General features: G+C 43.1%; 1 protein-coding gene across 1 annotated transcript in view; it reads left to right on the top strand.

Annotated features, from left to right (window-relative positions):
• SNX14 (sorting nexin 14) overlaps positions 1 to 16,717 on the top strand; it is a 1,453,711-nt gene that overhangs the window by 1,369,930 nt on the left and 67,064 nt on the right. The window contains exon 23 of the mRNA XM_044067476.1: positions 3,674 to 3,730. Coding sequence (XP_043923411.1) covers positions 3,674 to 3,730 — 57 coding nt within the window. The remainder of the gene's footprint in view (positions 1 to 3,673; positions 3,731 to 16,717) is intronic.

The following is a 16,717-nucleotide window of genomic DNA, read 5'->3' as shown; positions in this document are numbered from 1 at the left end:
CCAACATCCTAGCTGACAGGTTCAGCAAACTTCTCCCCTCCCCACCAAAAGGGCAAATATCTATCCCAGCAGAGTGCTGCCCCCCTGACATCTCAGATGCTCAGGTAAGAGCCGCCCTCTCCAAAGCAAAAAACACAGCATCAATGGGACCAGACGGTGTACCGGGCTGCGTCCTACATAAACTCCAAGAAGAGCTAAACCCAAACATAAAACTGCTGTTCAATCTCAGCCTTACTACAGGATATGTACCCAAAGAGTGGCGCACAGCAACAGTGGTCCCTCTCCACAAAGGTGGTGCCTCAACGGATCCTGGAAACTATCTCCCCATAAGCCTGACTAGCTTGGTCTGCAAAGCTATGGAAAGGATCATCATGGACCTCATAAATAAAGATATTGGGGACCTACAGACACTGGAGCCTACCCAGTTCGGCTTTAAGGGCAGATCCTGCCTCTTAAACCTGGTCGATTTCTTTGAAACAGTCACCAAGGCCATTGACGAGGGGAAGGTGGTCCACACAGCCTACCTGGACCTCGCAAAAGCCTTCGATACAATACCCCACTCGGGCATTATAGATAAGCTCACCAGCTTAAATATAAACCCCTATGTCACTAGATGGGTTGCAAACTGGCTCAAGGACAGAACCCACATGATTAGAATTGCTGGAGCCATGTCAGACTCCAAACCAGTTACAAGTGGCGTCCCACAAGGCTCAGTCCTGGGACCTCTCTTGTTCAGTATATATTTCTCGGAGGTACAAGCCAACACGGAAGGACTGTGGCTGACCAAGTTCGCAGATGACTGCAAACTGGGCGCCATAATCGACTCTCCAGCCGACACAAGCATCCTCCAAAAGGGCCTCATAGAAACAGACAACTGGTGCCAGAGCCATGGCCTCAAGCTAAACGCCAAAAAGTATATAGTCATCCCCTTTGGCAAAAACAAAGTGCCCACAAATTACCACATAGGTGGTAATCCATTAAGTACAGAAGAAGTAATTAGGGACCTGGGGACCCAAGTTGATAGCAATCTGTCATTTGACAACCACGTGGGCAAAGTGGTTAGAAAAACATTTTATATAGCCCACCTAATCATGAAAGGATTCACATCTAGATCAGGGGAGGTCATCGTGCCTCTTTACTCATCCCTCATCAGGCCCATAATTGAGTACAATGCCCGTTTTGGGATGTACCTTACCAGACACCTGGAGCAACTGGAAAGACCCCAAAAGTACCTCACCAAGAGGATCAAAGGGCTCAAACAGATGCCATATGCTGCCCAGTTAACAAAACTCCAGCTCTACTCAGTGGCATACCGCCTGCTCAGAGGCGATCTGTGCCTGACGTATAAAGCCATGTCCAACCCGGAATTAATGGACATGCTGCACCTCAGAAAATCCAAATTCCATCGATCTACGCGCTCGAGAGACTTGAACCTCAGCACTGAAATAAATAGGACATGCTGGAGGGACAGATTCATAACCCAGAGGCTCCCTTCACTCTGGAATAAAATCCCAGTCCAGGTTAGGCAGAGTCCCTCATTGACTCTCTTCAAGAGGAATCTTGATGGGAGATCGTAGGTTTACCCCGGGTATCACTTCTGTGTCACTGTTAGACAGAGGCACAGTATACTAACCTCGAAAAAGGGCATAGCAAAATTAATTTAAAATGGGTGGTAAAAGCCAAACACACTCTGGATAGGCTTATAAATGCCCTAGGGCAGATAGCCTAGTATGAACCTATGAACCTATAAAGCAGACTGCTTCCCTGGTATTAATGATATGGTGTAAATGAAACCTTTTTTAAGAGAAAGGTCATTGAAACATTGATTTTTTAGCATGACTTTTATCAATAGTCTGTATCTTTATATGATTCTTTAAGAGTCTATATTCTGTATTAATTGCTTAGTGATTTTCATTGGTTGATTTGAATATAAAAATGCATAATGTTTTAATTGAGTTGTCTGATGAAGCAGTGTATTACCGTGAAAGTGCTCACCTTAATAAACTTTTTTTAATGTTTTATTCAAGTTGATTTTATTTTAAGTTTGGAGTTACCCTTTGCCTGCAGGAGCACCATGTTGGTGTGTTGTATATGAATTTATTTTTTCCTTTTTTGGAGCCACGTTTCCTGTTTCTTCTCTTTTTACTAGTGGTCTTTCTGTCTCCAACTTTGAGGTAGGATGTACCAGTAAAGTATCTCTATGATTCATGTGAGAACTTTAAAGCCAAGAGGTTTTTGTGCCAGCACCTCACAACCAAAAGCTAGGGTGGTGGATGTGTTCAGCTTTTTGTTGAGGGGAAAATTCCTGTATGCCTTTCCATCTCTATTGATAATCCCAAAAGTGATTCAAAAGATCTAAGGTGATCAGCCAAGACTAATCCTTATAGCTTCATCTTTGGTCAAGGTTGCAGAGGTTCTTGCACCTCACACTGATGGTCAAGGAAGGCTGTATGAGTCTGCACAGATGTTTGGACCTGCTATCCCAGAGCAAGGACATACAAGACGCATGTGAATCAAAATTCTTAATATGGCAGTCTGGGATATAGCTTTACTACCCTTTCATCACCATATCCCTCAGGATGTGTACTACATAATGAGAATTTACAAAAAACTACATAATGATGGTGGTTATCAGACCAAGAGCAAAGAAGTCATGTTTGGGAAGTGGAATAAATTCTACTTGTAGTGCCAAGGGAGGAACCACTTATCTACTGAAGAAGAGGTACCACAAGCCATAGAATATATGATGGGCCTGTTTCAGGCAGGCTTAGCATATGCCTTCATTAAGATCCACTCATTATCCATAGCAACTTGGCTGCTTATGGAACCCCCTTTCTCTCTCCAGTTAAGGGGATGTGCAACAATTTTTAAATGAAGTCCTACATATTAGGCCCCCAGGAAGGGTGATTGTGTCTAAATTTTATGCTAGAAAAACTAACACGGCTTCCTCTTGAAACATTAAACTCAGCACATGTAAAGTTTGTTTCATGGAAACAAAGCTAGGGTGCCAGAATTGCAAGCACTGATATGCACAGAGCCCTTTGTGGATTCCTAGGCAGACAAAGGTTGCTTTGCACACCAGCTTATCATTTATAACAAAAGCGGTGACCGATACTGCCCTTTACCAAACCATTCATATCCCAGTATTCTTTCCTAGGCCACAGATCAAATAAGAAAATATACTTCTTTCCCTTGTTTTGTACAGAGAATTGAGTATACTGTTCATAATGATAACCTCGAGGCAGCCATTTGGTCCTCTGTCCATACCTTCTCCAAGCACAAAAGACTGGACATTACATCTACAGCTAGAGCAGGTGTTTTAATACATTTTATTGTAGCAGGCTTTTTGTTTTAGTTTATTTGTTGGCAGTGGATGCAAAGAGATGTTAGTTTGGGATTTCAAGTAAACTAATACACATAATTAATGTTTTAGCATTTTTTAGAGGGAAGGTCTATAGAAGATCTGTGTTTTTGGAAAACAACAGCACTGACAAACTTTCTGTACTGCAGCCCATTCATTATTTTTAAGCAACCATAGCATTTTATGTCCAGGTAATAAGAACATTGACTCAGAAGAGTTTTCTTCTTGCCTTGGTTTGCTGTGTCACATATACTGTTATATTTTTGTGTTTGTTTTAAAACTCACTGCATGTTACCTATGTTTCTGTTTCAGTTGACATACGTTCTTTTGGACATTGTAATACAGGATCTCTTTCCTGAACTAAGTAAGGTAAGCAATAACATTTTTCTTTTTGTAAATGTGGACTGGCTGTGTGTTTTTGGATCATACAAGACACGAAAATAATTTTAAAATACTTTTTTCAAAAACTGATTACCAGAGCATGTGCAATGAGTTGTGGCTTTTTTCTAGATGTATACTATGTCTCTCTCTCTCTCTCTCTATATATATATATATGTATGTATGTATGTGTATGCACACACACACACATATATATATATATATATATATATATATGTATGTATATATATATATATATATATATATATATATATATATATATATATATATAGCTATAGTTATAGCTATGTCTATTTTTATATATATATATATATATATATATATATATATATATATGTGTGTGTGTGTGTGTGTATGTAGAAAACATTGACAAGGAAGTTGCATAATATAAAATATGAACACTGATGATAAAGTGCAGTTTAGTCCTAGGTAGATGCCAGTACCTGGATAGCAGAAACATCTGAAAGGTGTGTTATTTATTTATTTATATGACATTTGTTTACCTAGGTGGTCTGACTGGGTCTACTGAACCCGTTTTCAGCAGAGGCCCGGTGAGAAAAGCTCCACATACAGTACAATACAAATACAGTATAATCCAATACAATAAAACTTACATTAGAAGTACTATACAAAAAATAAGTTGAAAGAACAAATGCTACTAGATGTTGTAATATATTACTACATATCTAAACAGGTCTATGCAGTTAAAACATTACAGATGATAATGGTCACTCTCATCATACTTGATGTAGAAATAGCAGTCAGAAAGTTAGTGATGCAGACATCTAGTGAGAGAGAGTTAAGAAGAAGAGAAGCAGTAAAGCCTGAGCAGCAGCTTAAGGATATGGTATAGAAGCAGAGAAGGAGTTTGAGGAACCTAAGGATCTTGCAGTCTGTGAGGGATTGAAATGTGAGAGAAGAGGAAGACCTGAGCATTAGGCAGGCTTTATGCAGGAGCAGAGCCATGTATTTTTGAGATGATTTTTTAAGGAGGCTTTGAAATGGGTTAGGCCAGGAATAAACCTGGTAGCTAGAGGTAGTGAATTCCAATGTATAGAGACAGACTATGAATGCAGAGAGTGACCAGGTTTTCTTGTGGGTTTTGAGATAGCTATGAAATTTTTGTCTTCTGATTGTTAGGGATCGATGTGGTGTGTAAGGTGTGACAAGATTGGCTAGTGCAGGGCAGACAGTAGGCTTGCAAATAAGGTTGTGCAAGGTGGATAGCTGAATAAAGGCAGGTTGGTTGCGTAGTTCAAGCCAGTTTAATTCTAGGAGTGGTTTACAGTGGTGTGTGTGATATTTAGTGTTTGTGGCAAACTTTGCAACTTAGTTGTAGCACTGTTCCAACTTGCTTAAGGTAGAATTTTGTAAGTTAAGATAGGGGCACCATACAGAAGAGAGGGAAGTAAAAATGTTTTTGCAAGGGTAGATGTTAAGTTGTCTATCTCGCCTTTATTCTTGCTGGATGGGTTCGGAGCCGACCTCGGCTCCGACTCGGCCACTCTAAAAGCTCGAGAGTTGGTTCCACCGGCTCGAGGCTCCCCTTATATCCCACAATGCTAGGCGTGAGTTACCTCAGATCTTGTTTGCCGCTACAGCGATCGAGGTGTGTTTTCTACCGGCTCCAGGTTAGTGAAAGTTAGACTAGTTTAAATTCTTTAGACTTAAGCTAGCTTAGTGTATTTTTCTTTCCCCTTAGTGTAGTGGATATTATCCCTTCTACCTTTTATCCAGCCCCCTTTTTTTCTAAAGAACTTATAGTTCTTTCCCTAAGGCCTTCGGGCCCTTCCTTCCCTATCCTTAGGGTGTGTATGTGTTTGATTAGGGAGTGTTAACTTAACTTACCCTTTAGTTTAAATAATTCCCTTTAAACCCCTATCAGTGTAATCTGTGTGTGTGTGTTTTCTGTGTGTGATTACACTTCGGTTCCTTGAGTATGTCCAAGGATTCAAAGGTTTCAGGCTTCAAGAAGTGTGACTCGTGCTGTCAGAAAATGTCTCTGACAGACGGTCACACTTCTTGTGTGTATTGCCTGGGACCTTTACACCTGCAGGACTCTTGTGCTGTATGCCATGGCTTCAGCCCTAGAGTCCTGCAGGAGAGAAAAAATAAACTCATTTTAAGGGGTTTGATTAAGCCTGAAGGTTCCCTTTCTGTGTCATCGGGGAAACCTTCTAAGGCTTCCAAGACCTCGGCTCCAGCTTCAGAGTCGAGGCCTAAGGCTTCGAAGCCTACTGCTTCATCGGCTCCGGCTGGAGCCGATGAGTCTTTGACTACAGTATCTGTGGTTTCCTTGGCTCCGGCCGGAGCCGAGGCATTAGAGATTCCTGGGTCAGCTCCGATCAGACCATCGGAGCCGACATCTAGAAAGAGATCGAGGTCACCGTCCCTTGGCTCCGTTCATTTGGCTCCAGCATCTCCCCTGCTGTCTGAACGGAGCCACAGATCTCACTCCTCCAGGTCATCGAGGCTCTCAGATCACGACCTCCAGAGGGTAGTGAGTAGACTTTTGAAGTCCGAGGCACTGGCCCAAATGCTCCAGAGTCCGACTCATCAGTCGATGCCTCAACTTGTTCCTATAAATATTCCTCCTCCGACTCCTTTGAGCTCGGAGCCGGGGCGTCTCGGGACCGAGACTGTGGTAGAGTCGGAGCCGATACAATTGTCTTCGCCCGCCGGCTCGATTTCTTCTTTGAAGAATCTCGGCGCCGGGCTTCCTCGTCGGCTCGAGGGGTGAGTGGCATCGGACCCTTGTCCGACCCTCTCCCTCTCGGTGCTTCGGCGCTGGTGAGCTCGGCTCCGACATCGGCCTCGAGCCATCTCTGTCGGTGCCGAGGGAGGTTCTCAGCTTCGGAGCGGGACCTCTGGCTCTGCCGGACAGGGGTGCTCGAGGTCATGCGGAGTGTGTTGGAACCTTGTTCGACTCCACAGTGGGCTCCGTCCGCCCCTCCCTCTTCAGTGCCCCTGGTTATGTCGACTCACTCCCTCATCCCAGACCCCAGCGCCCCAGCTCCTCAAGAACCCCTGTGGGATCTCATCCTCTTCGAGGCCTCCCTGAATTGGCAGGGGAGCCCCTAGGAAGAGAAAGTGTAAGAGGAAGCACATAGACTCACCTGAGTCTGTCACCTCTGACACAGATTTAGAGGATTCGAGGGTTCCCACGTTCCCCTTCTGAAGATGTCTCTTTCGCAGACATTCTAGAGATCCTGAAACAGAGGGAAATTGGCCAGCCCTTAACCCTTCGGAGGATGAATCTGTGTATCTTGAGGCGCTTGGCTCGCCCTTCCACCTCCTGGGTGTCCCCCTTTGATCCCCTCATGCAGGTGGTTGCAAAGAAGGCCTGGACGGCTCCTGATTCAGTGGACCCTACCCCAGGAGACCTTCCAAATTTATAACAGCACCAACTGACAAGCAATTTCTCACAAAAGGTGTTTCTGTGGATGCTATGGTGGTAGCTGCTGCCACCAAGAAGGAACTAGCTGATCCTTCAGTGCCTGTTCATCCCCTAACAAAGAATCTAGGTCTATGGACAGGTACGGAAGCGGATGTTCTCGCCAGCGACCTTTGCTATGCTCGCTGAACTACCTATGCCATTTTACTCGTCTTCAAAGAGACTTGATCAAAGAAGCGAGTGACATGTTGAAGGATCCTACAGCTGCGGGTTTTCAAGACAAGATGAACACTCAGCTGGCTACCCTGAACTCCATAGCTAACTCCTCCATGCGCCTCCTTTCTTATGCGGCTGATGGAGCGAGCAGGGCCGCAGGGACAGGTGTGGCCTTATGCAGGCATGCCTGGATGCGGCTATGCAACTTTGCGGACCCCTTTAAAACGTCATTCACTAATTCCCCGTTTGATGGATCATCTCTTTTTGGTCCTCAAGTGAAAGAAACCTTGACTAGGTGCGAGACGGATGGCAAGACTCTTTCTGCCGTCGGAGTCCGTTTTTCTACTCCTTCTAGGCCTTACCCCAAAGGCCAGAAAAGTGGTAAAATGTGGTTCCGCAAACAATCTCAAGGGACTTCGCCTGACGCACAGAGTCGGTTCCCCGCCAGAGGCAGAGGGGGGAACAACAATGGTAGACGTCGCCCTTGAGGCAGGGGGGGTCTGCAGAACCAGGGCAATTGAGAAACCTTCTCTGATAAGCCCTTTCAGCATCCCTGAGGTGTTGCCCGACTGCCCACCTTCGGAGGCAGTCGGGGGAAGATTGTCACTGTACCCAGAAGCCTGGCTATCCCTGACTCAAAACAAATGGGTACAGTCCATCATTTCTGAAGGCTATTCCATTCCCCTCGTTCGCATTCCAAACCAATCAAAAAAATCCCTTCCAGATGTTCCACCCGCTCAAAGGGATCTTGCAGCTTTGGAAATTTCAAAGCTGCTTGCAAAAAGAGCAATTCAGCCAGTTCCAGCAGACCAGCAAGGATCCGGAATCTACTCCAGGTTCTTTTTAGTTCCAAAGAAAACAGGGGACTGGAGACCAATTTTGGATCTCAGTATCTTGAACAAGTCAGTCAAGAAAACAAGATTTCGGATGGTCACGCTGCAGTCCATCCTTCCCCTATTGGGAAAGGGAAACTGGATGTGCTCTATAGACCTTCAGGATGCGTACTATCACATAAAAATGAACAGACACTCCAGAAGATTCCTCCACTTCAGGCTGGGAACCAGTCATTTTCAATTCAGGGCCCTGCCCTTTGGTCTCACCACTGCCCCCGGTGTTTACCAAATGCATGGCAGTGGTAGCTTCTCACCTGAGACGTCAAGGATTCCAGGTGTTTCCATATTTGGACGACTGGCTCCTCACAGCTCCCACCAAGCATCTTCTTCTAATGGCCAGGGACTACACCTTTCGCATTTGTCAAAATTTAGGCATTTCAATAAATTGCGAAAAGTCTGTTTTGTCGCCTTGTCGTACTATTACCTTCATAGGCGCAAATCTAGACACAGTCAACATGTCTGCGAGACTAACAGATCAGAGAATAACAGACATACATAAACTGGTCTCGCTCCTCTTCAGCAGCAACAGAATCAAAGCCAGGTTAGTTCTGAAAGTGTTGGGGATTATGGCGGCTGCCATACCTCTGCTTCCATTAGCCAGATTCCACATGAGAATCCTTCAATGGATGCTCTTCACGCAATGGTCATACCAGCAACTTCCGATGTCCCACACCATTATGATTACGCAAACATGCGGAAATCATCTTCTGTGGTGGATGTCTTCCCCTCAGCTCTTATTGGGAAGACCCTTTGTTCCTTCCCCTCCGGTTGCTACTCTGACAACGGACGCCTCCCTGATCGGGTGGGGGGGGCATTATCAGGGCAGAACTGTCCAGGGCACATGGCAACCAGATGAATGCCACCTGCACATAAATGTTCTAGAGATGAGAGCAGTGCTTTTAGCGTTGCAAGCCCTTCAAGACTCTCTTCCCTTGGGAACGATAGCAATCCAGACGGACAATATGTCTGTAGTGTGGTATATCAACAAACAAGGCGGAACCAGGTCCTACCCCCTGTGTCGAGAAGCACTCAGACTGTGGCAATGGACGATTTCTTCTCAGCGGTTTCTGATAGCAACGCACATCCCCGGGAAGTCCAATCAAATCGCGGACAAGTTGAGCAGAGCTATCCTCATGCCTCACGAGTGGTCTCTGAAAGACTCTGTTGTGAGAGAAATTTTTCTCAAGTGGGGTCAGACTTGCTGCGACCTTTTTGCTACTCCCCAAAACAGCAAGTGCAGAGATTATTTCACCCTATTCCCTTTACCAGGCCAGCCCAGCAGAAACGCTCTAGTCCAAGTTTGGCCCCGGGGACTTCTGTATGCATTTCCTCCCTTCCCACTAATCTCTCAAGTGATACAGAAAGCTATCGCTCAAAAGGCCTCGTTGATCCTCATTGCTCCTTACTGGCCTCGACAGGTTTGGTTCCCCTTTCTACATCATTTTCTGTTGAGCGACCTTGGCATCTGGACCTAGTTCCAGATCTTTTGATCCATCAGTCGGGTCAGTTTCATCACTCCCTTCCCTCTCTGAACCTCACTGCTTGGTTCCTCCAATTCCAACCTTAGCCAGGCTTCCTCAAATATCTCACTCTGTTCGAGATATTTTGATAGCTTCCCATAAATCTTCCACTCGAAAGATTTATTTGAGTAAGTGGAAACGTTTCCTATTGGGCTCAAGGAAGGGACATAGATCCTTTCACTGCTTCCATCCAAATGGTCCTTGATTTTCTAGCTGAACTCTTCCATGCAGGTTCATCTCCTTCTACTCTTAAAGTTCAATTGGCAGCTATTTCTAACTTTCATGTGGGCATTTCAGAGTCTGCCATAATGTCCCACAAGCTTTGCAAAGCCTTTTTGAAAGGAGTTTTTCTACTCAGACCTCCTATAAGAAATCCTCCTCCTCCTTGGGACCTAAATTTAGTTCTTAGTTCTTTGATTCTTTCCCCTTTCGAACCTGCAGCCTCCTGTTCTTTAAAATTGCTATCATGGAAGACACTCTTTCTGGTAGCTATTACTTCAGCTAGAAGAGTTTCAGAACTTCATGCACTCAGCTGTCGACCTCCTTATCTGTTGTTCCATAAGGACAGGGTATCTTTACGAACCAACCCATCTTTTTTACCTAAGATAGCCTTGGCGTCTAACCTAAATCAAACCATTGACCTCCCTGTGTTTTTTCCAGAATATTCTAACAGGTCTGAACAAAAATTGCATTGGCTAGATGTTCATCGTCAGTTAAGGTACTATTTGGATAGAACTAAACAATTCAGAAAATCTGACCAACTGTTTGTCTCTTATGCAGAAGGCAGAAAGGGACTTTCAGTTTCAAAGGTATCATTATCTAGATGGCTAACATCTCTGATTTCCCTGGTTTATGAAATTAGACACCAAAAGCTGCCCAACAAACCTAAAGCCCATTCTACCAGAGCTTTGGCTACTTCTATAGCCTTCCAAGACAGACTGCCTATTGACACCATTTGTGCAGCGGCTACTTGGGCTACTCCTCACACTTTCATTTCTCATTATAAGTTGGATTTAGCTTCTAGGCATAGAGCTAACTTTGGTTCCACTGTTCTCAAGAGTCTGTTCCGTTAGGCCACCCTGGACAAGGTGCTAGGGACGCGGTCCCATCCAGCAAGAATGAAGGCGAGATAGACAACTTAACATATAGAAGTTATGTTCTTACCATAACGTTCCATGTTAGTTGTCTTCTTCTCGCCTTCTTCTTAAGGTCCCACCCTCCTTCCCCCTGGCCTGGACAGACCTAGAGGAGTTTTGATTGTGACCTCTCTTTCTACCACCTCTTTACTTTAGGTATATGCTGCTGTGCATATTTTCCTGGATCAGGATGTAGGTCACCCTTCTCTTCTCCCTGGTTTATAGAGGTGGATTTTGTTTATAGTTATTCTATTACTATTATAAGCTGGGCCTAGCTTACAAACGAGATCTGAGGTAACTCACGCCTAGCATTGTGGGATATAAGGGGAGCCTCGAGCCGGTGGAACCAACTCTCGAGCTTTTAGAGTGGCCGAGTCGGAGCCGAGGTCGGCTCCGAACCCATCCAGCAAGAAGAAGGCGAGAAGAAGACAACTAACATGGAACGTTATGGTAAGAACATAACTTCTATTTTTGGTTGCTGCAGTAAAAAAAAATGTTTATATATGAGTCCCAGTTTTTGATGAGTTTTCTGTATATTTTGCTGTATATGGGGGGGTCAAATGAAAGTTTATTGTCAGTGATAACACCTAGAAGTTTGGTTTCCTGCACTATTTCTGTGGCAGTGTTGTCAGATGCAAGGATGTTGAAATGATCAGTGACAAGGGAGGTGTTTTTGGGATGAAAGAATACTATTTTTTTCTTCTTTGGATTAAGAAAGAGTTGGGCATTTCTTAGCCAGTATTCAACTGCTGTAAAGAATTGTTGAGTTTTTGAGAGTAGTTCTGGTAGTGATTGAGCAGTGCAGATTATGGTGGAATCATCAGCATACTGAATGAGGGTCCCAGGGTGAGAGGCAGTGTGAAGATTGTTTGTGAAAATGTTGAAGAGTAGGGGTCCTAGGATGGAGCCTTGGGGGACTCCAGTAGGGTTGTGGAGAAACGGTGAGAGTTTGTTGGACCATTTCACTGATTCTTTACGATCCTTGAGGTAGCTCTGAAACCATTTTACTGTGTTATGTGAGAAGCCTAAGTTAGTCAGTGTGTTCAAAAGTAATGGGTGAAACACTATGTCAAAGGCCTTAGAGAGATCAAGGAATAGTGAGGTTGTGTAGCATCCTGCATCTCTGGCCTTCGTCACGGAGTCTGTAAAAGGCAATAGGGCTGTAGCTGTGCTGTGGCTAGGTCGGAAGCCATGTTGGGTTTTGGTTAAAAGATTGTTTTGCAATAGATATTGCATTACCTGCTGATGGACATTTCTCTCTCGAATTTTAGATATGGGTGACAAGATGGATATAGGACGGAAATTGGATGGATCATAAGAGTTGCCCCTTTGTGGATGGGGGTGATGTGAGATTGTTTCCATATGGTAGGTACTTCTGATTCGGATAAAGACCTGTTTATAAGGATACTGATTGGGTAGGCAACTGAATTAGCAGCCAGTTTGAGGTAGTATAGGGGAGATTGTCAGCTGAAGTAGAGCAGGGTTTTAGTTTTTGTAGCAGTTTTTTAATGGTGTCAGTGGGTATGGGCTGAAATTATAATGGGGTTTGTATGACATGTTGAGTATGGGGGTTAGTAATGACAGGGTTAGAAGTAGTTGATGGCCTAGGGTTGGTGTCTGAATAGGTTGAAGGGTGGGGGGGGGGGGTCCAGCATTAGGGGTGTTAGTAGATCTGAAATTGATTTTATGAAGTGCTTCTTAAGGTTTTCGGCTATTTGTGATGGAAGGGTATCAGGTGATGGGGTGTGCTCTCCATTTCTTCTAGGGTTAAGTAGAGAAGGTATGGAGTGCCAAAATTTACTGGGGTTGATTTTATGCTGGAATTGAAGCTGGGAATAGTATGACTTCTTATCTCTGTTGGTTTTATCACTTTATTACGTAGTGTTTTGAAATTAACATGATTTTGTTTTGTTTCCAGGTTGACCAGGCTAGGTCCCTTTGCTTCACCAGGTGTTTACATTCCTTAGAGAGCCATGGTGCGGAGTTATTTTTGATTCTTTTCATAGGAATGGGAGCTGGTGTATTAAGTATGTGAAGGAAGGTGTTATTAAAGTATAGTACAGCAGCATTAAGGGGTAGTTGTTTAAGGGGGTGTCCACTCTATTTCCTGTAGGTGATTGTTGAATTTATGCTGACATAAATTAACTGAGTTCCTAACTGATTTTATAGTGTGTGTACTCTTAGTTGTTGGGAGTTCGTTCTAAGGGAGTAAGCTGGTAGACGATCATTCAGGGAGCTAGGCAGTGTACCTGAAGAGGGGTAATTAGCAGGGTGGGATACTAGAATCCAGTCTAAGGTGGATTGGCAGGCAAGATATTTGCTCTATCTTGTTGGAGCATTGATAAGCTTGTGGGGGAGTCAGAAGCTATGGTTTGCCAATCTATATTTACATCTCCTAAGATTATTGTTTCAGGGTTTATTGTTTGGGATGTCCAGGATAAAATATTTTCCAACACTGGTATATTTTTACCTGGTAGGATATATATTACTATTATGCAAATTATTTTTGATATATTAAGGTTCAAAAAGGAGATTAGTACCTCAGCACTGGAAAAGATGGGTATATTACTGGTATAGGGTGTGATGTTGAGTGTAGAGGGATATAGAAGTGCTATCCCCCCCCCTTTTTTTAGATCTACCTCTTCTGGTTATTGGAAAGTTGGCGGTATTATTTCTGAGTCTTTTACATTGGGGTGTAGCCATGTTTCAGTAAGGGCTAGTATGTCAGGTTTATTTTGATCGATCCAGGCATGCAGTGGGGTTATTTTATTACATATACTTCTAAGGTTAAGTGTAAGTATGTTTAAGTCTTTGGGGTTACTCTTGTGGTTAGGATTATAGGGTGGACCAGGGTTAGGATGTATGTCTCCACATTTGAGTAGCTAGGGAATGAGGAATGTGTACCATGGGAAGTGGTTTTTATTCCTAGGTGAGAGTACTGGTGTCAGGTGTGGTTTCATAGTAGGTGAGGAGGCCAGTTTGTGGCTTGAATAGAATGGGAGGGTATAGGAGAAAAGCTGGGATGAGATATGTGATAATCTGTTTCGTTTATTGTGGAGAGGGTTAGAGGAGGTTGTTGGTGTGTATTGGTGTGTGGGGGTATGCAAAGATGTAGCTGTAGTGAGGCTGAGAATTAAGAGTAAAGAAATATATATAAGTTAGGAGGAGCATGTCAGCTGTGATAGTGGGTTTCTTCTTCTTTCGGCTTTTTCCCGGTTAGGAGTCGCCACAGCGGATCACCTGTGTATCCATGCAAGTGTGGGGTTACTGAGATGTAGGTTTACAGATGTTAGAGGGACAGGAGGCAAGTCTATCCGTTAGTTCCCACTCTTTGCTGCACAGCATACAATCTGTAAATCTGATATTGAAGCACTTAGAAAAGGCAGCCAGCTAGAGAGTGTAACATATATAAAAATAAAAAAGGAAGCAACTCTAGGGAATGACAAAACTCTTCACAAACGGAACCTCTCATATGGTAACAATCACCTACATTATCCAGTAACTGTGCTGTTCATATAAACATAAAATCAGGTATTACAATAGAAGCCTTCAGTAGAAGTGAGTGGAAACATATATACATAACATAAACATATGTACTACAGATTAGCAGGGAGAAAGAAAAGAGAGAGAAAAAAAAAGAAAACACTTAGCAAGATGGCAACAGACTGTAGACTTACTTGATGTAACTGCAGTGCAAACAAGAAAAATGTTGGTGGTTACACTGAATCCTACTGTAAAACACCCAGCCAGTAGAAACTTGATAATTCAATTTCTACACATTAATAGCAGAAAGACGAACTGTAATGCTATTACTGCAACCTAGAGTAAAAAGTCAGTACACATGTGCTGATATTTGTACTACACATTAACAGCAATTATACAGTGATTGGCAATTAACATTCCAAAACATGTATGCTGATTGGCCAGCCCAACCAGCATGCCCATTGTAAATCTGACATATACTAATGGAAAAAGGTCCGGTTGCCCGGAATTTTTCCATTAGTATATGTCCTGATTTTTTTTTTGTCTGTGTGAGCACAGGTAGCAACGGAGAAAGAAGGATCTCCGTTGCTTTAATCTCGCTATGTTATATGTTTAACATAGCTAGATAGAAGATATCTCGCTATGTTAAACTAGTTTAACATAGCGAGATAGCTTAAAAAAAGGGAACAGAGATCTTCCTTTCTCCATTGCTTTTTTTAAAGATATCTTGCTATGTTAAACTCATTTAACATATTTATTTATTTATTGCAGTTGGTTTACCAGGATAGTCCATTGGGCCTAGAAGAACCCGTTTTCAATGGAGTCCTGGGGAGAAAAGCTCCAAAACAGAAAATAGATATACATTAACATTTGATAGTAATTACTAGATACATTGAAGTAGCAAAAAATAAAGTCATTATAATTAGACAGTACAAGCCTTGGTACATGCAATTGAAGGAATAAAATGCAAAACATAATTGCAGATTAATGACAATTAGATAGTAAAAGCCTTGGTACATGCAATTGAAGGAACAAAATGCAAAACATAATTGCAGATTAATGAACAAACATAGAAGGTGAATAAGGTAGATTAAGGTATTTAAGGGCATTTAGTAGAGTTGTTTATGAGGGGTGGGAGCAAGAGCATTCCCATTTAGATGCTAGGTGTAAGAAAAGTGACTTCTTGAAGGTAGAGTGGTTAGAGGTAATGCGGATGTTAGGTGGTAGAGAGTTCCAGAGGCGAGGCTGAAGGAAAGGAGGTTTTTGCCTGGGGGATGAGTGGGTTTATGCACTTCTAGTAAATTTTGATTATTAGACCTTAGCACTCTATTTGGTAGGTGCATTTTAAGGGCAGAAGCAAGCGAGGGACACTTGGAGGGGTTTAGGATCAGTTTATGGGCTAGAGTTAGTTGAGTGTAAGTAAGATAGTTGGGAAGTTCTAACCATTTTAGTTTATGGAGGGAGAGACAATGGTGAGTGGAAGACCTTTGAGCGATGGCGAATTTAGCAATTTTATTATAGCATGAAGTGAGCTGTTTTTTTAATGAGGACTGAAGATTAGTAAGTAGTGGGGCACCATATAGAAGGGAGGGGATAAGAAAGGAAGTAGCTAGAGTGGTTTTAGTGGTGGATGTAAGGTAGGCATTTTGTCTATACAGCATACCAATTTTTTGATGTGTTTTTTTGATGTTTTTTTGTAGGTGGGAATTGAATTTTAGTTGGTTGTCGATTTGAACCCCGAGTAGTTTGGTGTCTGATACTGTTTCGAGAGGTAAGTTATTTTGACTGGTAATTAAGAATGAGTTCATGTTGGGGGGAGTGAGTTTGGAGGGGGTAAATAGCATTAATTTGGTTTTGGTGGCATTAAGAGCTAGATGATTGCTAAGCATCCATTGCTCTGTGGAAGAAAAGGCGTCTTGAGTAAGTTTTTGTAGGGTGGGGATAGAAGAGGCAGAGCAGATGATAGTAGAATCATCAGCATATTGAATGATGCTGGAGAAAGGGATAGCTTTGTGGAAGTCATTAATAAAGATATTGAAGAGTAGAGGACCCAGTATGGAGCCTTGTGGAACTCCGGTAGGGGTAGTTAGGAAGGAGGAAGTTGCTTTTCCACTTTACAGCTTGATTTCTGTTGGAAAGATAGCTAGAGAACCAGTTCAAAGATGAGGAGGATAGGTAGAGTTTGGAGGGTTTAGTTAAGAGCAGGCTGTGAGAGATAGTATCGAAAGCTTTAGAAAGATCAAGGAGTATGGTGGAAACGATTTGTCCTGAGTCACGGGCTTTATTGATGATTTCAAGGAAGGAGAGAAGGGCAG

This window comes from Protopterus annectens, chromosome 1.part0, assembly GCF_019279795.1.
Source record: "Protopterus annectens isolate FY-2018-M chromosome 1.part0, PAN1.0, whole genome shotgun sequence".
NCBI lineage: Eukaryota > Metazoa > Chordata > Ceratodontiformes > Protopteridae > Protopterus > Protopterus annectens.
This window is presented reverse-complemented; position numbering and strand designations above follow the sequence as displayed.